The 24,225-nt window shown below is 41.9% G+C and overlaps 1 protein-coding gene across 1 annotated transcript in view; it reads left to right on the top strand.

Moving 5' to 3' along the window:
* Positions 1-16,337, top strand: part of UBASH3B (ubiquitin associated and SH3 domain containing B) — a 97,496-nt gene extending 81,159 nt beyond the window's left edge. The window contains exons 8-14 of the mRNA XM_024196675.3: positions 562-682; positions 2,166-2,288; positions 4,553-4,645; positions 6,409-6,553; positions 11,016-11,122; positions 14,144-14,253; positions 15,563-16,337. Coding sequence (XP_024052443.1) covers positions 562-682; positions 2,166-2,288; positions 4,553-4,645; positions 6,409-6,553; positions 11,016-11,122; positions 14,144-14,253; positions 15,563-15,700 — 837 coding nt within the window. The 3' untranslated portion in view covers positions 15,701-16,337. The remainder of the gene's footprint in view (positions 1-561; positions 683-2,165; positions 2,289-4,552; positions 4,646-6,408; positions 6,554-11,015; positions 11,123-14,143; positions 14,254-15,562) is intronic.
* The last annotated feature ends 7,888 nt before the right edge of the window (positions 16,338-24,225 follow it).

Below are 24,225 nucleotides of genomic sequence, written 5' to 3'. Positions count from 1 at the left end.
GCACACAACATTGTGCCATCTTCCCATTCTGCCTGTCTGCTCTCTTTTTGCCGGAGTAATGAAACTTAAGAATCCCGAAGCTTTCACTGTGCTAGTGAAACTCGCTCCCCATACTTGGCACTGGAATCTAGTCTCACTTGGGGTACATCAGGTACTGTTAAAGTAAACCCAGGAGAACAGGTTCTGCGTGGTTTTAATGGCAAATCTCCAGCAGCTAGTTTCACACCAACAGCTCATTCTCTACATCTGATTGGACTGGCTGTGCTGGGGAGCTCAGGTTACAATTCTCTGCTGGCTTTAAGGGGATATTACAGATCACAAGCTCTGAAGATAACATCTGTCCCCAGAATACCTATGGAACAAGGATACATAGGGCCTTCTTCTTTCATGTACACCACATTTACACTGATATAAATAATTTACTTCAGTGGAGTGACCATTGCCCCTTGTTCATACTAGGATTAATTCAAGAGTTAGGTCCTTACTCTTAAATAAATTGGAACTAAGAAAAAGGCACTTGGATTCTCACCATGGCCAAACTTCCTGTCACTTTGCTTTCAGCCCCTGAGAGTAACCAGCCAGCCAGGGCTTCAAAAACGATGTCTTTTTGTCTGCCGGCATGGGGAGAGAATGGATGTTGTGTTTGGAAAGTACTGGTTGTCCCAGTGTTTTGATGCCAAAGGTGAGTCAGTTGCTGCAGGATCGGTTAATCCCTAGCTTTTGGGGTAGATTGGGGGTAATAACCGCACAAGAAAAGTTTAAGTGGATTGTCTCCTGGGCAAACTCCGCTAGAATGTAACTCATAGGGGGAGGCTGATTGAGATACCATTTTAACAGCACTCTGAAGTGGTTAGGAAAGGGACAGTGTGAAATACCAACAGATCTGCTCCTTCTCTGCAGTCTTGAATTAGGCCTTTGATTAAGTAGGGTTGTATCATAGTGGGGTTAGGCACTCAGTGGATCTAGCCCATCCACATCCATATTAATCTGTGGTTGCAGCCACTGCAAACTACCAACTTGGGGTGGGGATGTGGTGGATGAATACCATGCTTCACCACATTGGTCTGCCCTGCAGGTGGGGTGGGAAATCATCTGAATCTAAGATCTCACTGAAACAATAAAACCTCTCCATAATCATTCTTATTTGTAAGCTAAAGCCATTCCTACACCAGGGATTTTCCCTGATTCTAGCCATTGGCAATCCAGCCATTGGGACCCAATGCAAACTCTTAGGGCATGTCTACACTTACCTCTGGAGCGATCGATCCAGCGGGGGTTGATTTATCGCGTCTAGTGAAGACGCAATAAATCAACCGCCGAGCGCTCTCCCGTTGACTCCAGTACTCCACTGGAGCGAGAAGTGCAGACAGACAAAGCCACTGTTTGCACTGGTAGCTCTTAATCCTAATTGAAACCAGGGTAAATGGCACGAGAGCAAATCTCGGCTTAGAACGGTTTGCCTTGTCTACACTAGGATTTGCAGCAATGCCATTAGGTGATCCCTGGTGGCTAAAATTGGGGCAACTCCCCAATATAGACAAAGCCTCAGTATTCCTGATAGTAATAAGTTATCCACAGTAATTCCAGGCATAGTTAGTACTTGAGCTGGTTGGGATTTTTTCAATTAATTTTTTTTTTTCATCAGAACATGTCGATTCGTTGAAACCAACCCTGTTTGCGGGAAAGGGTCAGCTCTACCTTTCGAAAAAAGTTTGGAAAAAAACTTGAAAATGTCAAAACCTCCCATTCCTGACATTTTTGAAACAAAAATTCATCCCCATTTTTTGGTTTCAAATTACTTTTCATGTAGAAAATTAAGCTAATTATAGTTAAAAATATTAAAATTTGAAAAGGTCCAAAATAAAATCAAACATTTTGAAATGATCAAAATGAAATATTTCAATTGGCCCAAACTGAAATTGTTCTCAGATTGCCGTGGAAATCCTGAAAATGTTCATGAAATAGTTCCTCCTGATTCAGAACAGGAAAAATTTTGAATTCTGAAAAGTGCTCCCACAACGTGAAAACCCTTTCCCGCTCAGTTCTGGTTAACATCTGTTGTGTGCAAGTTGTTGTGAATGAAGGGTTGTAATGGGCATGATACTGAGTGCTTTTCTCAGTCATCCACTAATTCCAGCACCTGCTTCTAAACTTTCCCCTAACAGGAAGGTATATGCGTACAAACCTGAATATGCCTCACAGCTTACCTCAAAGAAGTGGTGGTTTCAGGGATTATGAAAAAGATGCACCAATCACCGTGTTTGGTTGCACACAAGCAAGACTTGTTGGTAAGCTCTCGTCGGCTGAGACAATAGTTTGTGCAAGAAGCATTTATATCTCCTCCCCCACACCCCAGAAAAGAAAGAGCAGTGCAATACGGAAAAATTCAATCAGGTGCCAGAAGCTAAAAGAGTTTAGACACGTTGAGAGCCTTCAGAATGTTTCTTCAATTTAATTAGAAAAGAACTTCCTTTAAAGTCAGCCTGGCCCCATTCAGCTGCCATTGTGGCAGGAAGAACAATGCACAAAATCAAAGCAATTAGGCATGCAGCTGCGTTGCACATAAAAGTGCCCTGTAAATTTGCCACACTGTGGAAGATTGTTGATAATGATGGTAGTAAAAGTATTACAGTTAACATGACAGTTGCTGTATGCAAAATATGTTCCTGACTTGATTTTGACAAGCTTAATTTTTGATCTGTAGTTTGCAGCACAAACACGGTTTTATCTCCCCAGTGGGGTTTCATATTTACACTTTCAAGTATAGTTCAAGTCAAATCAGGCATTTCCCCGATTCTGTTCTTGGCCTGTTTCATAAGGGGAATACGTAGCCTTCTACCACTCTACTTTTACAGAGTGAGAGTAAGTTATTTGGTGAGTTCAGAAACAACCCCTGAAAATGTTACAGATTTTGGTTTGTCCAACTTGAGACACCTTTAAGGATTGGATTTTCAGAGCACTTTCTGAACATCAGGCCTCTTTAAAGTGTCTCATGTTGGGAACCCAAGATTACTGCACACTTTGAAAAATGTAGGCCTTTTAAATAAAACCGGATCGGGATATAATAATAGTATGGTCAGACTGCAGGGGCAGTTCTCAAGGAAGGTCAGTAAAACCTGCACTCATAATACACACAACAGAAGGGCTAATTCGGAAGCAATAAGAACACTTCGCTGGCACCATTCACAGGGGTCTCTGTGTGTGAAATGTATACATGACCAACACTACCTTACATAAAAGAGCTTGTTAGCACTGTTACAGCATGCCTGCCATCTACAGGCGAAAGCTCTGTTCTGCACAAATGCTAGCATGACCTTGAAGAATCCCAGAGCTATCATTTCAAACAATCCTGTGACCTGGTTAGTAAAACAGCAGCTCAGAATCAAGTGGCGAAAGATTTTCATACATGCATCTCCTTCAGCTGCACACTCCGCTTTCCCCACAGGTTCGAAAACCAGTTAAACATACGTACAGTTATAATTAAACATTTAACAAGATTAATAACCCTTGTATTCTCCCTCCCTTTGTCTGCCCTGTCTACAGGGCCGGCGCTTCGCCTAGGGCAGCAGGATTTGGGGGATGGCATTTTGCCGCCCTCGGCGGGAATTCGGCGGCGGGGGGTCCTTCCGCTCCGGATCTTCAGCGGAAATTCGGCAGCGGGTCCTTCACTTGCTCCGGGACCTGCCGCCGAAGTGCCCGAAGACGCGGAGCAGAAGGACCCCCGCCGCTGAAGACCCCAGGCCCCCTGAATGCTCAGAGGAGGAGTGCTGCCGCCTAGGGCGGCAAAAACCCTGGCGCTGCTCCTGCCTGTCTATTTAAATTGTAAGCTTTTTATAGGGCAAGAACCGTCTCTTACTATGTGAATGTACATGTACAGCACCTTGCACAATGGATTCCCAATCTCATTTGGGTCCCTGAGGCACTACCGTAATATAAATAATCATAATGTTGGGCCTGATTCTCATCTTACTTCCACTGGTTTTACACCAGATTAACTAAATAAGACCATGGAGCCATGGTAATTTACACCAGATGAGGCTCTGGACTACTGAGTTAAGTGGAGTTATTCCTGATTTACATGAGTATAAATGAAATGAGACTCAAGCCTGTTATATTTTTCCCATGCACAAAGAGCAAATCTATGTTTTCAGTGTAAGATTGCAATCTAAAATAGAGAAATCTACAAGAACAAATAAGAATCAAGTCTCCAGGAGAGAGCACAGTGTTGGTGTGCCTGTCCTGAAACAGGCTACAGCCATTCTGAGCACAAAATGGCTGCTGTCTCTCTGTACACTGACTGAGTTCTTAGAAATTGAAAAGGACAGTGCACAGAAAAAGGTACCACCGTTTCACAGCTGTCTATGACACAAAGCATAGTATACAACTGAAATAAAATCTGATGGATAAATAGGTCTACAAAAAAATAACCAATCCAACTGGAGAACTTCATTAGCTTCCTGCTATGTTACAACTTCATTGAAGCATGCATGCTGCAATTACTGTGATGTCTACTATAACGTTTGTATCAGTGATGCTAAACTTTTGCTTGCAGGTGAAGCCTTGCTGGAAAGTAACACTGTTATTGAACATGTCTACTGTTCCCCGTCACTGCGCTGCGTACAGACAGCACACAATATTCTGAAAGGTAAGAAGCAGACAAGGGGGAGAGTCTGGATTTTTCCTGTTTTCCGGGGAAGCCAGCAATAGAAACCCCATTTGTTTAATGGAAGGCCTCAAAAACAGCACGGCTCTTTCCTGCACTATACAGCTTAAGTTACAAGGGACATGGATCCTCATGCTTTGGGGTATGAAGCCACTGCCAGCTGAGGCAGGAAATGGATTTTCTTTCCTCTCCTCCATTGCATAGCATTGTACAATAGTCTGGCACAATATGAGGCTTCTACTGAAGTCAGGATACCAGCTAGATGGATCAATGGCCTGTTTTCATATGGCAGTTCCTGTGTCCAAGCGCCCTGATTAACATTACATTCTCAGTCTAACAGATTCCAATGCCCTAGATGAGTGGTTCTCAACCAGAGGTACATGTACCCCTGGGGGTACACAGAGACCTTCCTGGGGGTACATCAACTCATCTAGATATTTGCCTAGTTTTACAACAGGCTACATAAAAAGCACTAGCAAAGTCAGTACTTGGTTTTACAGTTATACTGAACGCTGAAATGTAAGTACAATATTTATATTCAAATTGATTTATTTTATAATGATATGATAAAAATGAGAAAGTAAGCAAATTTTCAGTAACACTGCAATGTGGCGCTTTTGTATTTTTAGCTCTGATTTTGTAAGCGAGTAGTTTTTAAGTGAGGTGAAATTTGGGCGTACGCAAGACAAATCAGATGCCTGAAAGGGGTACAGTAGTCAGGAAAGGTTGAGAGCCACTGCCCTGGACCATGTGTGAGCTATTGAGTACATAGCAGCATACAGACTATTACAGGGCATATTCCTGGGGGACAGGGGTCGTGGGCAACATTCATGGGTATATGCTTTTCAACTAAGCAAAGCCCTCTGCAAATAGTTGCCTTCCCTTGATTATTCTCTTAGTAGGCATAGATTGTACATATTGCTTCGATTGTAAACTCCTCAGGACAGGGTCTGCCTCTTTGTTATATGTTTGAACAAGTGCCTACTACGCTGGGGCCCTGGTCTCTAGGTGCTACTATAATATTAACACTGCCTTTGTAGTTTATATGTGAGCCTGTAAAGAGGTGGGGGGGGGGGCGATTACCCATTTCCAGGTGCCCAAACATATGATTTTTAAATCTTTTGTATGGTGCACTATATGTATACGTTTAGTGTTCAGTACATCCTTTTTAACTTCACCATCCCAAGGCGAACACTCTGTGATGTAAGGAAATGTGAGCTCCCCCTGCTGGCTCTGCAGCTATTAACTAATACTAATTTCTTTCACCGGTAAACATGCTGATGTCATCAAGAAAGATGCTGCTGCACAGACTGGGCTGGGAAGCAAAGGCTAACATGTTAGCTCCCTTGGCCAATGGTAGCGTAAGGTGTGCACGGAGCTGCCATCGTCTTCTCTTCAGAATCATGAGCATGCTTATCGGCTCTGAACGCTCCGAAACGTACAATCCAAAGAGTGCTCCATACAAAATACAGAGTTGTGTCTAGATGAGGGGCACTTCTTTAGTTCTGTGCACCTACGTGACACATGCCCATACCTGCCATTCATATATATGGTCAACTAGCTACATGCACAAGCAAAATACTGGAGTTGTGCACATCTGGCCCTGACTCCCAACCCGTAGAAGAACCTGTTGATTTCTAATCAAAATACCACCAAAAAGAAAAACCCCAATCCTAAATCCTCTTGTCCCCAGTCCCACCCCCTGCTTCCAGGGATTCCCCGCCCCCCTTTTTTTTTTCTTTCAGGTTTGCAACAAGAAAATAACCTAAAGATTCGAGTAGAGCCGGGCTTATTTGAGTGGACAAAATGGGTCTCTGGTACCACATTACCTGCCTGGATACCCGCAGTGGATTTAGCTGCAGCCAATCTGTGTGTTGATACAACCTACAGGTAGCAGAACTTGGCATGTCACTCTCACAGAGTTTCCTTAGCAATGAATAATCTTAAATTTAATGCATAGGAGAGAAAGGAACGAAACACCAGGGACCCAAACCTAAGCTCTGGCTGAGCTGTTGACTACCTTTGTACTGTCCCTGGGGCTGCTGGGAGCTTATTGAGTTCCCAGCCTAAATTAGAGCAGGCTCAGGTCTGCTCTAATTTGCATTAGCCAGTAATGGTGCCCTAGAAGCCAGGGCTCACCAGAGAATTGCTGCACTCTAGGTATGTCCTTGATAAACTGTGCCCCCTGAGCTAAGGTTCCCCCATTCCCGTGGAATCCTCATATGCCCCATTAGTGCAGCGGAGCCGTGCAAAGTGGGGCATTTCATGGGCCAGGGTGTAGCCCTGCATTTTTATTTTTTTTAAACCATGTTTCAAAGCTTTGGGATTTGGGCTCTGGATCTGAACTCTGCAGTCCAGGCTTATCTCTGCTTCAAAAGGTAATAAAAGAGCTAGTTGAGCTGAGTCAGTTCTCTGTGGTGGACATTTATAGCCTGGGCTAACTCGTGACCTCAGTCACACCCAGCTACCCCACTGATGCAAATCTTGGATATGGATTTGGGTTTCTGATTGCATGGTTGGGGCCCTTAATTATACACTTGGCAACATGCTGAGGAACATGTTAGCATCCACCAGTAATTTCAAGGCATCCTTGGCACAGACCCTTGTCCTCTTTCCACTCCTAGTGCCGTCATCATCTTCCCGACTCAGGTAGCCCAGCCCTATCCAGCCAGCTAGCACCAATCACTCACTCTTTTGTCCTAGCCATCTCTCCACAGGACTCTGGTCTCAAGACTCCTGCCTTTGTCCACCCCTATGATGCCTCCATTTTAGGGCCAGGCTCCTCCAGGAGCTAAACCAATTTACACTAGCGGAAGGTCTGGCCCTTAATGTTCAATTTTCCTCTGATGTTTGTCCTTCCTTCCTGGACTACTATTTCATTGTGGCTGGGAAGGCAGCCAAAGTCCACAAGAATTGTAAGTTAATGATTAATCAACATGAGAAGCTCCTGCAGTGGCCCCCCTGCTTTTTAATCATTCCCACATTTGACATTGCCAGGTATGAAGTGCCCATATAAGTCTTCAGTTTCCCTTCCGAAAAGCTCATGTTCCCTAAAGTGAGCATTAAATGTTACTGGAACAAATGCAGAACACACATGTTTTTTTTGAACTTTCAATATTATTGCAAATGAAACTCTTATTGGAGAAGGCTCTTTTCTCTCACGACCCTCTCCTGTAAAGTAGCAGGAGACGAGGCTTTAAAGCCAACTCCAGTTTCCTTTTTTTATCTGTATGTGTACAAAATACAGCTGAGTGGTTAATACTGCTTAATAGTAAGCACTGATCGTTGTCCCTTCCATCAGAGGATCTCAGGCATTAACTTCTGAACCCTCGCAAATGCTCCTCTGAGTGAAGTATTCTCCATGAGAGGTGAAATGAAGGGTGTTGTCTCCCCACCCAGTGAAAAATTTCAACAACAGGTTTTTTAAAAATAATCGTTTTCATCAGAATTTTTGAGGTTTTCATCTAAAAGCCTGAAAACAAACATTGTTTCTACTTTTCAGCAACCAAAATCTGAACTTTTTCAGTTTAAAATGTTTCGGTTGGGGTTTTCAGCAAAAACTCAGAAATTACTGCTGAAACCAGAAATGTTTTCATTAAAATTTTCATTTAATTGAAAAACCATTTCCCCCTCAAATAAACATTTTGATGGAAAGTTTCTGATCATTTCTAATCAGAGGAAACTGACACATCCTTTTTAAAGATTGGCGCAACATGAGTTTTTCTTTCAGTCTTCTGGAACTTCCCCAGTGCTCCAAGACTTATTGAAAAATCAACAATTGACGGTCCAGTGAGCTCCTCAGCCAGTTCTTTCAAAACTCTATAAAACCCCTTTGGTGCCAGCAGCTTCTGCTGTCGAATACTATTGCATTTAGCCTCAAGTTCTCAGCAACTGCTAACCACAGCTCCATCTCGCACCAAGGGAGTTGCTGCTTGAAATGTAAGGATGCTGACTCATGCACAGTGCCTACCTGTGTTGTAAACAGCTGGAAGGCATACAGAGATGCTAAATAAAACAGTTTGGTAGGAATAGTCCCACATATCGCGCAAGGAATTAAGGAATAGACAAGATGACCTGCTGGGTTTTTCCTGCTTCCAAATCTATGATTCATTTATGCTAAGGGTATGTCTACACTACCCGCCGGATTGGCGGGCAGCAATCAATCCAGAGGGGATCGATTTATCGTGTCTAGTCTAGATGCGATAAATCAACCCCTGAGCGCTCTCCCGTCAACTCCTGTACTCCAGTGCCGCAAGAGGCGCAGGCAGAGTCGATGGGGGAGTGGCAGCAGTCGACTCACTGTGGTGAAGACATCACGGTAAGTCGATCTAAGTACGTCGACTTCAGCTGTTATTTATGTAGCTGAAGTTGCATAACTTAGATCGATTCCCCCCCCAAGTGTAGACCAGGCCTAAACAGCTTCTGAAAAATCCCATACAGCAATAGATTCTAGGGAAAGGTCATGTGGTCCTGGTCAGCACTCAGTCACATTGGTGAAATCTCAGAATTATTGTGAATTCTCATCAACAGTAAACCATCTGTTTTAGAAAGAAGGGAAGGATCTTAAATGCAAACTAAAAGGTGTCCAGTAAAATCATTCCCACCTTATAAATAATGTAACACGGGAAATTCCAACACATGGGGGTTTGGTGACAACTTATTTGGCAGCTGCTTTTTGTGGTTTGTGATATCATCAGAAACCCTGAATCCATCTATTACACCAGAGTTACTCTATTTTAGGATGACCTAGTAGAAATAAGCAACCAAAGCAAAAAAAACCCAAAAACCCTTTTAATCCTTTCATGCCTAATTATACCATATAGCTGCTTATATTTTGTCCTCCCTGCCTACAAATTACCTTTTTGGGTCTGTGGAAATATATAGTCATTGTGCATATTGCACCTAAATAGAGATACTTACACTGCACTTATTCCAAAAAGGGTATCATCACATTGCTAGCACTAAGCAAAGCAGTGGAACCACAGGAAAATAGCCAGTTCAGGAAACACAAAGCTTCTGGGAAGACTATAAAGTATGTTCTCCTAGCCAAAAAGGAAACCTGCTCTTGTGTGGTCTGATGGTTAAACTAGAGGACCGGATGAACGCCTGGAGCCCTAGTCTCCTGCTGTCGGAGATGAGTAATTCCTTCTGACACCAATGGGAGTTTCCTCATATCCTGGGATGGAATGAGGAGACAGGGCTTTTCCTTGTGTCCCAGGGAGAGGAATAGGGCCTTCTGTTCCCCCACCCCAAGGGTACGTCCACACTACCCGCCGGATCGGCGGGTAGCGATAGATCTATCGGGGATCGATTTATCGCGTCTCATCTACATGCTCCCCGTCGACTCCGGAACTCCACCAGGGCGAGAGGCGGAAGCGGAGTCGACGGGGGAGCCGCGGCCGTCGGATGGGAGGTAAGTCGATCTAAGATACGTCGACTTCAGCTACGCTATTCTCGTAGCTGAAGTTACGTATCTTAGATCTATTCCCCCCTAGTGTAGACCAGGCTCAAGCTCCTCCAATGGCTTGCCTCCAATACCACTCCCATTGAATTCATTGGCCAAAATCACACTGCAAGTCACTTAACCACTCTGGCCTTGTTGCACTGAGCTGGTCTTAAACATTTCCCACCAGTGCAGTACCATACTTTTCTAAGGCAGCAGCAGCCCCTGGTGTTTTTACCACCACTTCATCTGATCCTGCTCTGAACAGGTCTAGACAACACTGTGATTAATAACACCAGCGCCTCATCTATACTAGAGTTTCCACCATTGCTACCACTGGCAGAGCTGTACTGGTGGAAAATTTGAAGAACTCAGTGAAGATACAGTCTCTGTTTCATTTTACCCATCTCTAAAACAAGGTCAATATCACTCACAAACTTTCCTGGGTGCTGGGGAGTTTAATTACTTGCTTTGAGATTCTCTGATCAAAGGACCTATCGAAGTGCAAAGTGTTGTTATTATTACTATTACACGTGACTGCAAGTGTAACATGCTTGTTTAAGTATGCTGCTTTCCATCTCTAGTGACTGGTGTACATAGAGGAAAACAGTTAACTACTGCTGCCAGCTAATGGAATTACTCCTTTAGCTCAAGAGATGGAGGTCTGTACTTGGGTGCTTAAAGTCCAAGGTTCAAAGCCCACTGATAACCTATGGAAATGCTCCTTACACAACTCAACCCCCTAGACCTTGTTGTTTATTTAGAAGAATTAGAGAAACAACAGAGATTTCTTGTTTAACACACGGGCATTGGCATGCATGTTTTCAACCAGTGTGTACAGGGTCTAAGTAACTTGCATTTAAAACCTCTCCTCCTGAAAACTTACTGTGTTCATTTTTCTGTCCGTAGACCTCATATACCAGTCAGCAAGTTAGTGGTTTCAGAGTCTTACGACACGTACATAAGTAGAAGCTATCAAGTAACGAAAGAAATCATAAGTGAATGCAAAGGCAAAGGTAAGTTGTTCTGCACCATGGTACAAAGGGATCTAATGCCTCAATAGTGATCCAAAACCACTATTAGGCACTCTGGGACTGAACAACAATGGCTAGCCGCTGTCTCTGTCAAAACCCCATGTCTGAATCCTCTCAGCCCACAGACATTGGGGATTCAAGATCTCGGTGAAACTGTGTAGTTCAGGCCCATTTCTAGGTAAAATATTCTATTGTCTGTTATTACCAGGTTTGTCTAGAACCAGAACCAGTGGTCACATGAGACCCTATTGTTTTAGAGGCCCTACAACCTATACAATCTGTGCAGGTTTCCCCTGTCTTCTCTGGCCACGGAACAACTCCACTCCAGGCCATTTCCTCCCTCCCATCTCCACCACCAGGACCAGAAGGAGAGTCTTTGTGTGCCCTAGTACGGATGCTTTAGGCTGGTCATCGCTGCTGCACAGGCTTGTTTTGCACCTGGACAAAACCAAAAAAAAATGTTTCAAATAAAATGTTGAAATCAGTTATGGTGAATAGAAACCGAACATTAAAAGCGTTGGGATGGGATATTTCTAGAACCCCAGCTGTTTTACTTGTTCGTGTTTACTGATACTTTCGCAAGCTTTTTTAGAAATAATTTGCCCCAAAAAGCAGGTAGGAGAACCCAGCGTGAAAACATTGGCCTCTAAAGAAGCTGACAATTTGTGCATGCCCGACTTGAGTCTCCTTAAAGGGACCTGATTTTCAGAGGGTAGGTATTGAAGGCTTTCTGAAAATCAAGATCCTTTAAGATACCTCAAGCTGGACACTCACAAACTGAGGCACTCAGAATCACTAGTCATGTTTGAAAATCTTGGCCTTAACCTCTCTGCCTGTTTCTCTATCTGTTAAATAAGAATATAAGAACGGCCATACTGGGTCAGACCAAAGGTCCATTTAGCCCAGTATTCTGTCTTCCGACAGTGGCCAATGCCAAGTCCTTCAGAGGGAATGAACAGAACACGTAATCATCAAGTGATCCATCCCCTGTTGCCCATTCCCAGCTTCTGGCAAACAGAGGCTAGGGACACCATCCCTGCCCATCCCGGTTAATAGCCATTCATGGACCTATTCTCCATGAACTTATCTAGCTTTTTTTTTGACCTTGTTATAGTCTTGGCCTTCACAACATCCTCTGGCAAGGAGTTCCACAGGTTGACTGTGCATTGTGTGAAAAAATACTTCCTTTTGTTTATGTTAAACCTGCTGCCTATTAATTTCATTTGGTGACCCCTAGTTCTTGCGTTATGAGGGTAATACACATCTCACATGGATATTTGAGGCATAATGAGTTAATGTTAATAAAGTACTTTTCGAAAATGGAAAGAATTGGGTGTGATTCTTGGATTACTATAGCATTGTTTCCTTTCACCTTGTTTGATTCAGCAAAGTTATACTATCAAATAGAGCTGGTTGAGCATTTTTGAAAATCTGGAATTTTGTGAGGAAAAAAAAAACAGCATGAAAATGTTTCTACCAGGTCTACTACTGAATAGAATTCCTGAAAAGATGGGTGAACACAAAACAATTTCTGCTTTTTCAGTCGTTCTCATGAATTTCTTTGAGAATTTTACAACTAGCCATATGTTGAGTTAAAAAAATCATTCTAAAATAAAATACACTCTGGCTAACACTTAAGAACTGAAAAACCAATGGTCAGCACTGACATGGCCAAATTTGAATTTAGGGGGAAAAACAATAAAACCCCACTTTTAATGCTAAAGGCCTGATCCTAGAAGTGCTTCCAGTCAAATGCAGTACTGTTAAAATAATGGTATTACTTAGTGTAGCAAGCACTATGCTCAGTATAAAGATTTGAGCCCCAGATTATATTCAGATTTGTAGATTTTAAAGCCGGAAGGGACCATTATTGTGATCATCTCGTCTGACCTCCTATATAACACAAACCAGAGAATTTCACTCACCGATTCCTGCATCAAGTCTAATAACTTGTGATTAAACTGGTACAGATCTTGTAGAAAGCCAGCCAGTTGTAGCTGAGGGCTTGTCTACACTTAAAATGCTACATCAGCACAGCTGTGCCACTGTAGCACTTCAGTGTACACACTACCTATGCTGAGGGATTCTCCCATCAGCATAGGTTATCCACCTCCCCAAGAGGCAGTAGCTAGGTCAACGGAACAATTCTTCTATCCACCTAGCGCTGGCTATATGGGGATTTAGGTTGGTTTAACTACGCCGCTATGGGGTGTGGATTTTTCACACGACTTAGTTATGCCGACCTAATATAGGCCAGACCTTCAAGACTTCAAATCACAGAGAATCAACCATATCCCTTAGTAAACTGTTCCAATGATTAATTATCCTCACTTACAAAAAACCCTGTGCCTTATTTCCAGTTTGAATTAGGAATATAGGCATTATATTCACACCTGAGTGCCTAACATTAGCTCCCAAATCCATACCTATCCATGTGAATAAAAGTGGCTTGGTTTTCGGAAGTGCTCACACTGAAATCTCTATTAATCAGGGAGATTTTATTTAGGCGATTGGATAAACTTTAGGCAACCTGGGTTTGAAAATGTTGGCCAGAAGTAGGGCCAACATTTGAAAAATTTCAAATGAAATGAAACATTTTATTTGAATTGAAAAAAAAAAACTTTTGCTGAGATTTTTTTTTCCACAAAGCAAATTGAAACAAATATATTTGTATCATTTGAAAAATCAAAAATTTCAAAGCAGGCAAAATCTTTTCACCAAAATTCGTGTGTTCTTCACAAAGCTATTGGTTGCCCAAAAAACAACAAACAGCACAAAGACTTTTCAACCAGTTCTAGCCATAAGCACTTTGAAGATTAAAAAGTGATAGAAGTATTATTCATAAGCAATATTTTCCCACATATATGAACTGTGTTGTTCTGTATAAAATTAAACCCATCTTTAAAAGCCTCAAACTGATAGGTTTTGCCTTGGACAGTTGTCACTGTATAGAGCTTTTTTCTCTAACTCCCAAACAATCAGTGTTTATTCATTTTGTTGCAGGAAATAACATTTTGATAGTGGCTCACGCATCGTCTCTGGAGGCCTGTACTTGTCAACTCCAGGGCCTCTCGCCTCAGAATTCCAAGGACTTTGTACAGATGGTCAGAAAGGTAATTACCTCTGGGTAAAGCTCTTCAGATAAAAAAAAAAATTAAATCTCCTTACAAGCCAGAGGAGACTTTGTTCCTAGTGTCTGATAATTCAATCCATTGTTTGAGCTTTGCAGGCTTCAGAAATCATGTGAGTAGAGACGATTGGTTTAAGAGGCTTATTTTACAAGTCTGTTTCGCAACAGATAACAGGAGAGTGAGCATACAAAAGAACTGCATTTCTCAACTGCACTTTTATGCTTATGGGTTGGTAGCAATTTATGGTCCCCCTTCTTATGCACCTTGTTATAGTCAGGAAAGTGATTTGAAAAATGTCATTGTGGGCATCCAGATTTATTCCCTTTCCTTGACTTCATGTCAGGAGATAGCGTTGTCTGTGTGCCAAGCCTGCAAACACAACCAGGCAGCTGGAAATCCATCTGCGCTCTTTCTTTTTCTCATATCACCACCTTTTATTACACAAGCTGACCCTTGTGTTGATAAGTGAGCCAGAATAGAATCCAGGTCACTCTCCCATAGCTGTACTGACTCTTAATAGTGTTAAGCCAGCCAACAAGACCTGGACATAAACACACACAGAGCTATGTGCTGTACGTTATTTAGTGGAGATTCTAAAGTTGGAGTCTGGCCCTCAAATATTTTATATTCACAGTGAAGTGCTTTAAAAAGCATGTCTGAATTAGAGATGAACAAATAACTGATTTTCCAATCTGGTGGTTCAGATCAACTTGAAATGGAAATGTATCCGTTTTTCTTGCCAAAATGAAAAACTGAAATTTTTTATTTTTATTTCTTTTCACATCAAACAAAATATTTAGTTCAGCCTGAAACAAAATATCTTTTTGTATTTGTTTTGGGAATTTTTTTTTACCCTTTTTTGTTTAAAAAAAAAAAACATTTACCTAACCGTTAAAATTAAACATTTTTTTAAACAACAACTCAACATATTGATGACTTTTTCAAAAAATTTTTCCTCCTTGGGGGGGGGGGGGGCGGGGAGCAGCAAAACTAAAACTATTTGCTGCATTTTACCCAAATCCATGCATTTTTAGGGCGATCCACCACTGCATTTTTGAGAGAATAAACTATTAAGTCTGAAAAAATTCACTCAGCTCCCATCTGAGTGTTACTCCTGAATCCTGCTGTGTCTCAGATTAAAAGTATCTTCTGAATTTGAGGTGGAATGTTCAAAGGAGCTCAAATAATTTAGGAACACAAGTCCCATTGACTTGGCTCGTTTGAAAACTTCACCCTTGCTCCAGATCTATTCCTTCTCATTGCCTTTCCGTATTTTAATATTTCCTGACAGATTCCATACTTGGGGTTCTGTTCCTGCGAAGAATTGGGAGAGACAGGTATTTGGCAACTAACAGACCCCCCCATCCTCCCTCTCACACATGGACCAACTGGAGGCTTTAACTGGCGAGAGACCTTACTACAAGAATAGGCAAAGCTAAACTTACAAACAAACAAAAAATGGCCTTTCTAAGCATTGGAGAATGTCTCTTATTTCTTGTGTTTAATGACAGTGGGAAAAAATATTCGTAACATTTTAGGTGAATCATTCACAAAAACATTCTAGCATATCACCTATAGAGTCACATTCGTGCAAAAAGTTCTCATATGTAAAACTAGGCGAATATAAGAAAGGGCTTAATTGATGGAAGAATATAACTATATGTCCAGGCTTCTGCACTGCAGGAAATGTCTATGTTATCTAAGGCTACATAGCCTGGATATATTTTTCATCTTGAACTGAACTCAGACAACACCGCCTTCTGCACCATGTTAGTGACAACTAGGACTGTGTGAAAATTGTGAATTTTGGGTCTTTTTCATTTGCAAACTTTTGCAGAACAAATATTTGCAATTTTGTTCTGGGCTATGTTGGCACCTTCCCCGTTACTCCCAAATTTTGCTAAATAGCAGTTTCGTGTTCCCCCAAAATAGCTACACTCAATGTGTTCCATAAGATATTCTGTCTCATCTCCAGGAGGAAGGGAATTCTCTATTCCAATTATAGACTAGCATGAAACTATTCCTTTTCATTACCATATTAGATGCCTACATATTACACAGGTGGGTACGTTGCAGATGCCTGAGGTAGACTGAAGCACATGACGTTGATCTGCATCAGAACACAATTTTGAACTTCAAAGCTGTCAGAGGTGAAGTTCTCACATGAAAAATAGGATCATTTTTCAGTGAAGAACTGGAGCAATTTTGCTAAATGGAAATGAAAAGAGTACTCCAAATTTGAAGGTTTTCTGGTTTTCTTGCCTGAAATTCACCACTATGCAGAGGACCAGCATAAAATCCTATGCATCACTCAAATCCGGTTTAAGACCTCACAACAGGGTTTTATATGATACATGGGCCTTTTGCTGATTTCTCTACACGGAGGTGAATTTCACCCCTTTGTGAATATTTCTCACAGCCCTAGTGATGTTCTACAGTAATCAGCCTTCATCAAGGATAATGACAAGGTCAAAAGGATATGCTAATAATTTAGATTTAAGGTGGGGGGGTTGTTGTTTTTGTGGGGGATTTTGTTTGTTTTTTGTTTTTCCCCCTTCATTTTCTTTACATTTTAAGTGCCATCTGTCACACATAGAAACCAGAGCTGAGAAAGAATACACTGTGATGAAAAAAGCAACACACTGAACCCAAGAAGCTGTTACTTATGAGGTGATTTGTTTCATATTGAGCTAAAATCTGAATCCCATTAAAGTCATGAGGAATTGCCATAGTAGATCAGACCCAATGGTCCTTTTAGTCCGGCATCCTCTCTTTGACAGTGGCCAGTATCAGCTGCTTCAGGAAAAGATGCAAGAAAGTCTGCAATGAGCAGTTATAGGATAACCTGCCTCCAGGAAAGTTTCTTCCTGGCTCACAATAGTAGGATGTTGGCTTATGCCCTGAAGCATGAGGGTTCCAAAACTATTTTGTAAAAATATTTACTATTTTAGGCCCCAATTCAGGAAAACACTAAAGCACATGCTTATATTGAATAAATGGGAGTTAAGCACTGTCCTGAATAGAGTTGTTTTCCTGGCCATAATTCAGAATATTCTTGTTATCCATATAAATGTCCAGATTTGGGCAGGGGTTGGGGGGAATAATCCTGTTAAATGCTAGGCCTGTCAATAGCAGAATTCCCATTGACATCAGTGGGATTGGGATTTGGCCACACAATCAGTATATCACAGTGACCTAAAATAAGAGAGCCTAATCTTTCATATGTGATGCAGGTAAAAGGCCCACCAGATTCAATGGAAATTTCGCCCATGTGGCAACAGCAAGAGCAAATCTTAAGGGTTTTAAGATCAGCTTGGTCTAGAACAATTTTAACTAGTTTATGATGTGGACCTTGCCAAGGAATATACAGCAGATTCTGTACAGAATTTAAGTCAACAAACAGCTCAACTTGTGCAATATGACCATAACCGTCGTCTATTATTTGTACATTTACAATATATGTAATACATAGTAGGACATCAATAAATGCATTATTATACCAGGGATGTATACTGAAAAGTCAGGGAGATAACTTATGCGATGACAGAAAGAAACTGCCTCAGTATCTAAACTGCATCAGTATCTGTGCAGTTATATTGCTGTCATTTTTTTATTTTAATTATAATTTAAACTATTTTTAGCTGTGTACAGACATTCTGAAGAGTGTTTATTGCTTGTTTTCCTCCATGCTTACTTACCACAAACTCGCAAAGGAGTTTATTTAATTAAATGAATAAACAGACAATCAAACCAAAAATAATTTGGGTTTCACTGTATATTTAAATTCCACTGATAACTTACTGTTTTGTGCTGCACGCTTTCAAGAGGTTGGGTAACATATGCAATATGATGAAAAGCTATCCAGATTTGACCATTGTTAAGCAGCGTTTCAGGAATTTGTTTAGACAGTAGCTGGTAATAGGTATGGAACAAAACCTGTATGCATAGACTGTTGAATATTGTAGTAATTGATCTTTGCATAGAGTTAGTATTCTAAAAAAAAGTGTTCTGTTTGAGAAGGGAAAAAAGATTGAAACATTCTCTTCTTATAAAAGTATATTTTTGGATGTTTGGTAAAGTATTTTGGCAATTGTTATCTGATCTCACATTTGAGTTTCAGGTGTCAGGAATCTCAGAAAAAAAATCTTGTTTTCTTCCAGTATTTTGTTGTCTAAGGGTTTTGCATTAAGGAAACTGGTGCTGATAAGGTTCTTTGTTAAAAATGCATCTTACATTATTTAAATGCATCACACTGGGAAAACCCTAGATATTTTTAAAATGTTTTTAATTAGAATGTTAAAAAAAAAGCATCACTGCTTATATTTTGCTACATTGCTGCTCATTAATGTATATTTAACGTATCTTCAGTGTCTTGTCCCAGGGGAACATCAGCCTGATACAGCTGCAATGAATGGAATTCCTTCCCTTGACTTCATTGCAATGGTATCAGGCCTCATCAGTTCAGTCTGGATCCTTATGGAATAACAACGGTTCTTAGATTCTCGTGCAACCCCTCAGCTAAGGAACAAGGCTGGAAATCTTGGGAGAACAAATTGTTCTCGAGAAATTCCTAGATTGGGCCTGGTCAGAAATAACATGAGAATTACAGGCATATGGCTGGGGTCTAACGCAGAAGTAAATAAGGGGTGACACCCAGAAGCCACAAGAGGGGGAAAAAAGGAGACTATTTTTACATCATTTTTCCATTTTCTGTTTGATTTGATCAAGTGTTTCAGTAGGACTCAACGGATGCCTCCCTGATTTCTTGGGCCCTGAGTCCAGTATATCTTTGCCTTTACCTGAATGTTTTGCCTATACTCCCTCCCTTAAGTGGAACAGTTTGGGTTGCAACAGTCATAGACCTGATCTTGCAACCTAGGGTGACTAGATGTCCCGATATTAGCTTTGTCTTATATATGCAACTATACTGCCTCCCCACCCCCAGAAAAAAACGTGTCCCGATTTGTCACACTTGCTAGCTGATCACCCTACTGCAAGCTCACACATGCAGGCATGCCCCTTGCCCTACACAGAGCCCACTGAAGTACACCTCTACCCCAATATATCGCGACCCAATATAACATGACTTCGGATATAATGCGGTAAAGCAGTGCTCCGGGGGGAGGGAGGGCTGCGCACTCTGGCAGATCAAAGCAAGTTCGATATAACGCGGTTTCACCTATAACACAGTAAGATTTTTTGGCTCCCAAGGACAGCGTTATATTGGGGTAGAGGTGTATATTAAACCTTGCCTTTAACACTTTAGTCTCTGCCAGACAGAATGTGCACAGTTCCCGGTGATTTCAGCAATGTACCACTTTGTCCATTGTGCATCGGATGTGTTGATGCAGACATCAGATGCCGCATTTTCATGAGTTTCCCTCACTGTCAATGCACTGGTAGCTACAGTCAATTGCTTAAGTTCTACAAGTAGTTATCGGGCCGGGTCCTCATCCAGTGTAAATGGATTTTACTCCATTGAAATCAATGGAGCTATGTCTATTTACATCAGTGGAAGATGTGGCCCATTATTTCTAGAATGCGATGTTTTCCATTACATGGAATCGGAGCAAATCTAGAATAAATGGCCAACTGATGGCTAGAAAGCATTTTTTTTCTTTTTCCTGTGGAGTTAGTTTCTTCATTATTATTATTATTAAAGTGATAATCTATTATAACCAAAGAGTGAGTTATTTAAAAATAGCTCTTTGTGAAGAAAAAAATAATTAACCACTTTGCAAAACAAAAACAACTACAACAAAAAACAAACCAAAAAAAAAAAAAAAAGAAGAAGGGAGAAATGATTCCAGAGTGGTATTATCCTAGTATATCATTTTTATCAACAGACCTGGCTCCTACAGGTTTTAATACCAGAAGGACTTAGATGTTGAAATCTGTGTAACTGTGTGTACTGCGTGCATCTATTTTTAAAGAAGGTTTGGGGATATAGTTGTGCATAGCATTATTGCTAACAGTCTTTCCACTAAACTAGCTGTTAGCATAAATAAATAAATAAATAAATAAATGGAGATATCCTATCTCCTAGAACTGGAAGGGACCTTGAAAGGTCATCAAGTCCAGCCCCCTGCCTTCACTAGCAGGACCAAGTACTGATTTTGCCCCAGATCCCTAAGTGGCCCCCTCAAGGATTGAACTCACAAGCCTGGGTTTAGCAGGCCAATGCTCAAACCACTGAGCTATCCCTCCCCCCTCATCATATTATAATGATATTTTTCATTTCAATTGCATAGAACCGTTAGGAGCTAAGGGCCTGATGCAAAGCTCACTGAAGCCACTGGAAAGGCTTCTAATGACTTCAGGGCTTGGGATCAGGTAACACAAGACCTGAACCTGCTAAGTACTGTGTGCTCTCAACTGCCATTGAGTTCAGTGGAAGTTGAGGACACTTTACACATATCTGGATTGGCCCTTTGGCCCTGATTCAGGAAACACATTTAAGCATGTGTTTAAATCCTATTGACTTTAATGGACATTAAGCAGGTACTTAAAAACATTCCTGAACTGAATTGGGGACCAAATGAAGATGAAGTCAGAGTAGTTCAGGTCTGTTTTATTGTGGAAAAAAAAATCCTTTGTGCAGTGAATTGAGGCATTTGCTGTGAGACCTACCTGCACTACTACATGAGTATATCATTTAAAAACAGTGATGATTGCTCCTTTGAATTTACACTAAATAATGAACATAAACATGCAGTTCATTTCAGCATCCTGTAGAGCAGTGGCAAACTCTATACACACTACTGTGAACTTTGGTAGCCCCAGAATTTGCATTTAAATTGCAGTCCTGTAGTCGAAGAGGATGGGAAGAAAATCTCAATAGCTCATGTGTGGGGCATGGGGAAAACTTAACATCTGCTTAAGTTAACATTCATTTTAACAAGAGAGATGTAGGATATTTGAGTCAGGCAGTTGCCAAATAATTTTCACATTCAAACACAGGACTGAAAATTGATTTGCAGTACTTCAATATTTAAAACATATTGAAAGTCAGTAGGAAAATTACTGCTTATAATGGAAAGTCTAGTGCTAACAAAAATTGAGCCTAAATGTAGAGGAAATCATTTGATTCTTAAATACATATGAAATGATGCGAAGAGCTGGCACATTTAAAGTGAATAATCAAACTGTAAATGCAATTGACTGCATACACTCTAATATGCCACTTAGTTGTCACTGCTGCCTCAAATACCTGAACCCATTTATTGATTGAATATTTATGAAATATACATGTAAGAGAATAAAAAATATATGACCAGATCCTTTTATTAACTTGTTTTGTTGCCACTAAGAAAGTACTTTCTGAAGCTTCTCTCTGTGGACAGTTCTAAAAACTTGATGTCATCAATGGATGCATATTTTTTTTTTCATTTTTAAGCTGTTGTATTGTTATGTTTACTATGTTTTCAGTGTGATCAGATTGTATTTATTTGAGAAAAACATTTGACGTTTTAAAAAAATTGTATTGCCAAAAAAAAAATCGCTGTAATTACCTGTGACATCTGTATTTGTTTTATTTTATTTTTTTCATCTTCTATTTCAATTGCTAACAACTGTTGAAACAACCATGCCATTTTAATTTGCTTGTTACATTAAATGGATTTCTCAAAAGTTAAACCAAATGGCTCACAGATGATTTAATAAAGATGAAATGCATCCAGAGTAATTCCTTCCTATTTACAGTTTTCCTCTCAAATACGTACATAGTCCACCCAGCAAGGAGTGAATCTGAAAGCAGAGTGAATCAGGTAAAGCATATGGGTGAAGTATACCCCTGTGGAGAGAGCAGAGGGCTTTGGTGGGATTTGCTATTCCTCTGCCATAGGTCAACTTCACCCTGTATGAATAATTTGGATCAGTGTTTCTCTGACTTTTCAGGTTGGCAATCCCTTTTTCTAAGTCAAAAACGTTCATGAGCCCCTTACATTTACTATAAAAGGAAGAGTAAAAAATATATCAGTGATAAGCCTAGATAAATAACACACACTCCCAGTTTGTTTTCAAAGGACTGAGAGAACCTTGAATGGAAAGGGCTTGATTTGCTTTAGATTGTAATAAAATTTTCAACCCCTCATGCCTCATCTGAATGCCTTTTGTGATCTCATCTTGACCTTACTTTCTTTGGTTGTCTTGCCACTCATTGATGAAACAGTTAGTCTGACAGTTACGTGTTTACTTCAGGAAGGATGGGGAATTAATTGCTAGTGTAAAATTCTCGCTCGGTTCTGTAGGGGTGAAATTCACCCCCATGCAGAGAAAGGGCACAAGGCTTACTTAAGTTCAGTTTTGATTGCCCACTGCACATAATCTCACCCTTTGTGAGAGTTTTGCATCAGTATGGAGGGCTTCATGATTTGGGGCCCAATCCAGCTTCCATTGGTTTCAGTGGGATTTGGATCCCCTTTGCACCCACAGTTACTTCAGGAGGAGATTTGGGTGTGCAGGATTGGAATCACCAGTTCTAAACTCAAGAGATCCCTTACTTCACAGGCTGCATCTCCTTCCTTTCTATGATTTTTTCCCCCAATGTTAATTTTATCACCCACATCCAGTCACACCCTTTGTTGATCAATTGCATTAATAAAAGAAGCTGCTTTACCAGAAAATGGAATGCTTGGCGGAACGTTAATTAGCTGGTCCAGAAGTTTAAGCAATAAAAATGCATAACGTATTTACGATTAATTGGTTCAGCCTGTGCATCCAAATGTGTTCCCTACGAATGTGTGCACTCTATTCTAATCCAACTGGCTGCCTCGTTAACAATGCCCTTTTCAACTGAAAAACTCAGCCAGAGACCTTTACTTGGGCTCGTATCTCCCAGGATAACAGACATAGCTTGTTGGTTGAGTTCACCAACAATAAAAACAAACCCCACTTGGTATTCACACACAGCCCCTTCCACAGGAGTAGATGACCTGGGGACTGAATGCGCCTCAGCTTCCAAAGCACCCAAGAGATGTAGAGCAATATGCAGGATTAGGCTCTGGCTCCTCAAAGTTTTCCTTGGGCCACCCTGCTACATCTGAGACATAACCGGTACATCAGACCCCCAAGCAGCACTTTGGGGGCCATGTATTAACATTACGCTACCACTGTCCCATGGTGCTCATTATCTAGGGCAGGGGTGGGCAAATGTTTTGGCCCAAGGGCCACATCTGGGTGGGGAAACTATGTAGGGCCATTAATGTAGGGCTGGGGCAGGGGGTTGGAGTGCAGGAGGGGGTGCAGTGTGCAAGAAGGGGCCCAGGGCAAGGGTTTGGGGTGCAGGAGGGGTGCGGCAGGGGGCTCAGGGCAGGGGGTTGGGGGCTCAGGGCAGGGGGTTGAGATGTGGGAGGGGTGCAGAGTGCGGGAGGGGGCTCAAGGCAGGGGGTTGGGGTGCAGGAGGGGTTTGGGGTGCGGACTCTGGCCCGGCACCGCTTACCTCAAGTGGCTCCGGCCTGCCCTGGCCTCGCACCGTTACCAGAAGTGGCCAGTCTGTCTAGCAGTGGCTCCTGGGGGCGGGGTGGGGTAGGCGGCTCTGCCGCGCGCTGCCCTCGCCTGCAGGTACCACCTCCGAAGCTCCCATTGGCCGTGGTTCCCTGTTCCTGGCCAATGAGAGCTGCAGGGGGCAGTGCCTGCAGGCGAGGGCAGCCCCCGGGCCCCCCTCCCCCCCCCCCCCCCCCCAGGGGCTGTAGGGACGTGGTGCCGGCCGCTTCCGGGAGCAGCCCGGGGCCAGGGCAGGCGGGGAGCCTGCCTTAGCTTCGCTGCGCCATGGGGCTGGCAATCCCGCGGGCCAGATTGAAAGTCCTGATGGGCCAGATCCAGCCTGCGGGCTGTAGTTTGCCCTCCCCTGATCTAGGGTATTTACTTGGCCCTCACCACCGTAGTCATCTGAGCACCTCATAGTTTTTAATATGTCTAGCCTCACCACGGCCCTGTGAGGCAGGGCAGTGCTAT

The sequence above is a fragment of the Terrapene carolina genome, unplaced genomic scaffold (genome assembly GCF_002925995.2).
Source record: "Terrapene carolina triunguis isolate 2854851 unplaced genomic scaffold, T_m_triunguis-2.0 Scaffold374, whole genome shotgun sequence".
NCBI classification, from domain to species: Eukaryota; Metazoa; Chordata; order Testudines; family Emydidae; genus Terrapene; species Terrapene triunguis.
This window is presented reverse-complemented; position numbering and strand designations above follow the sequence as displayed.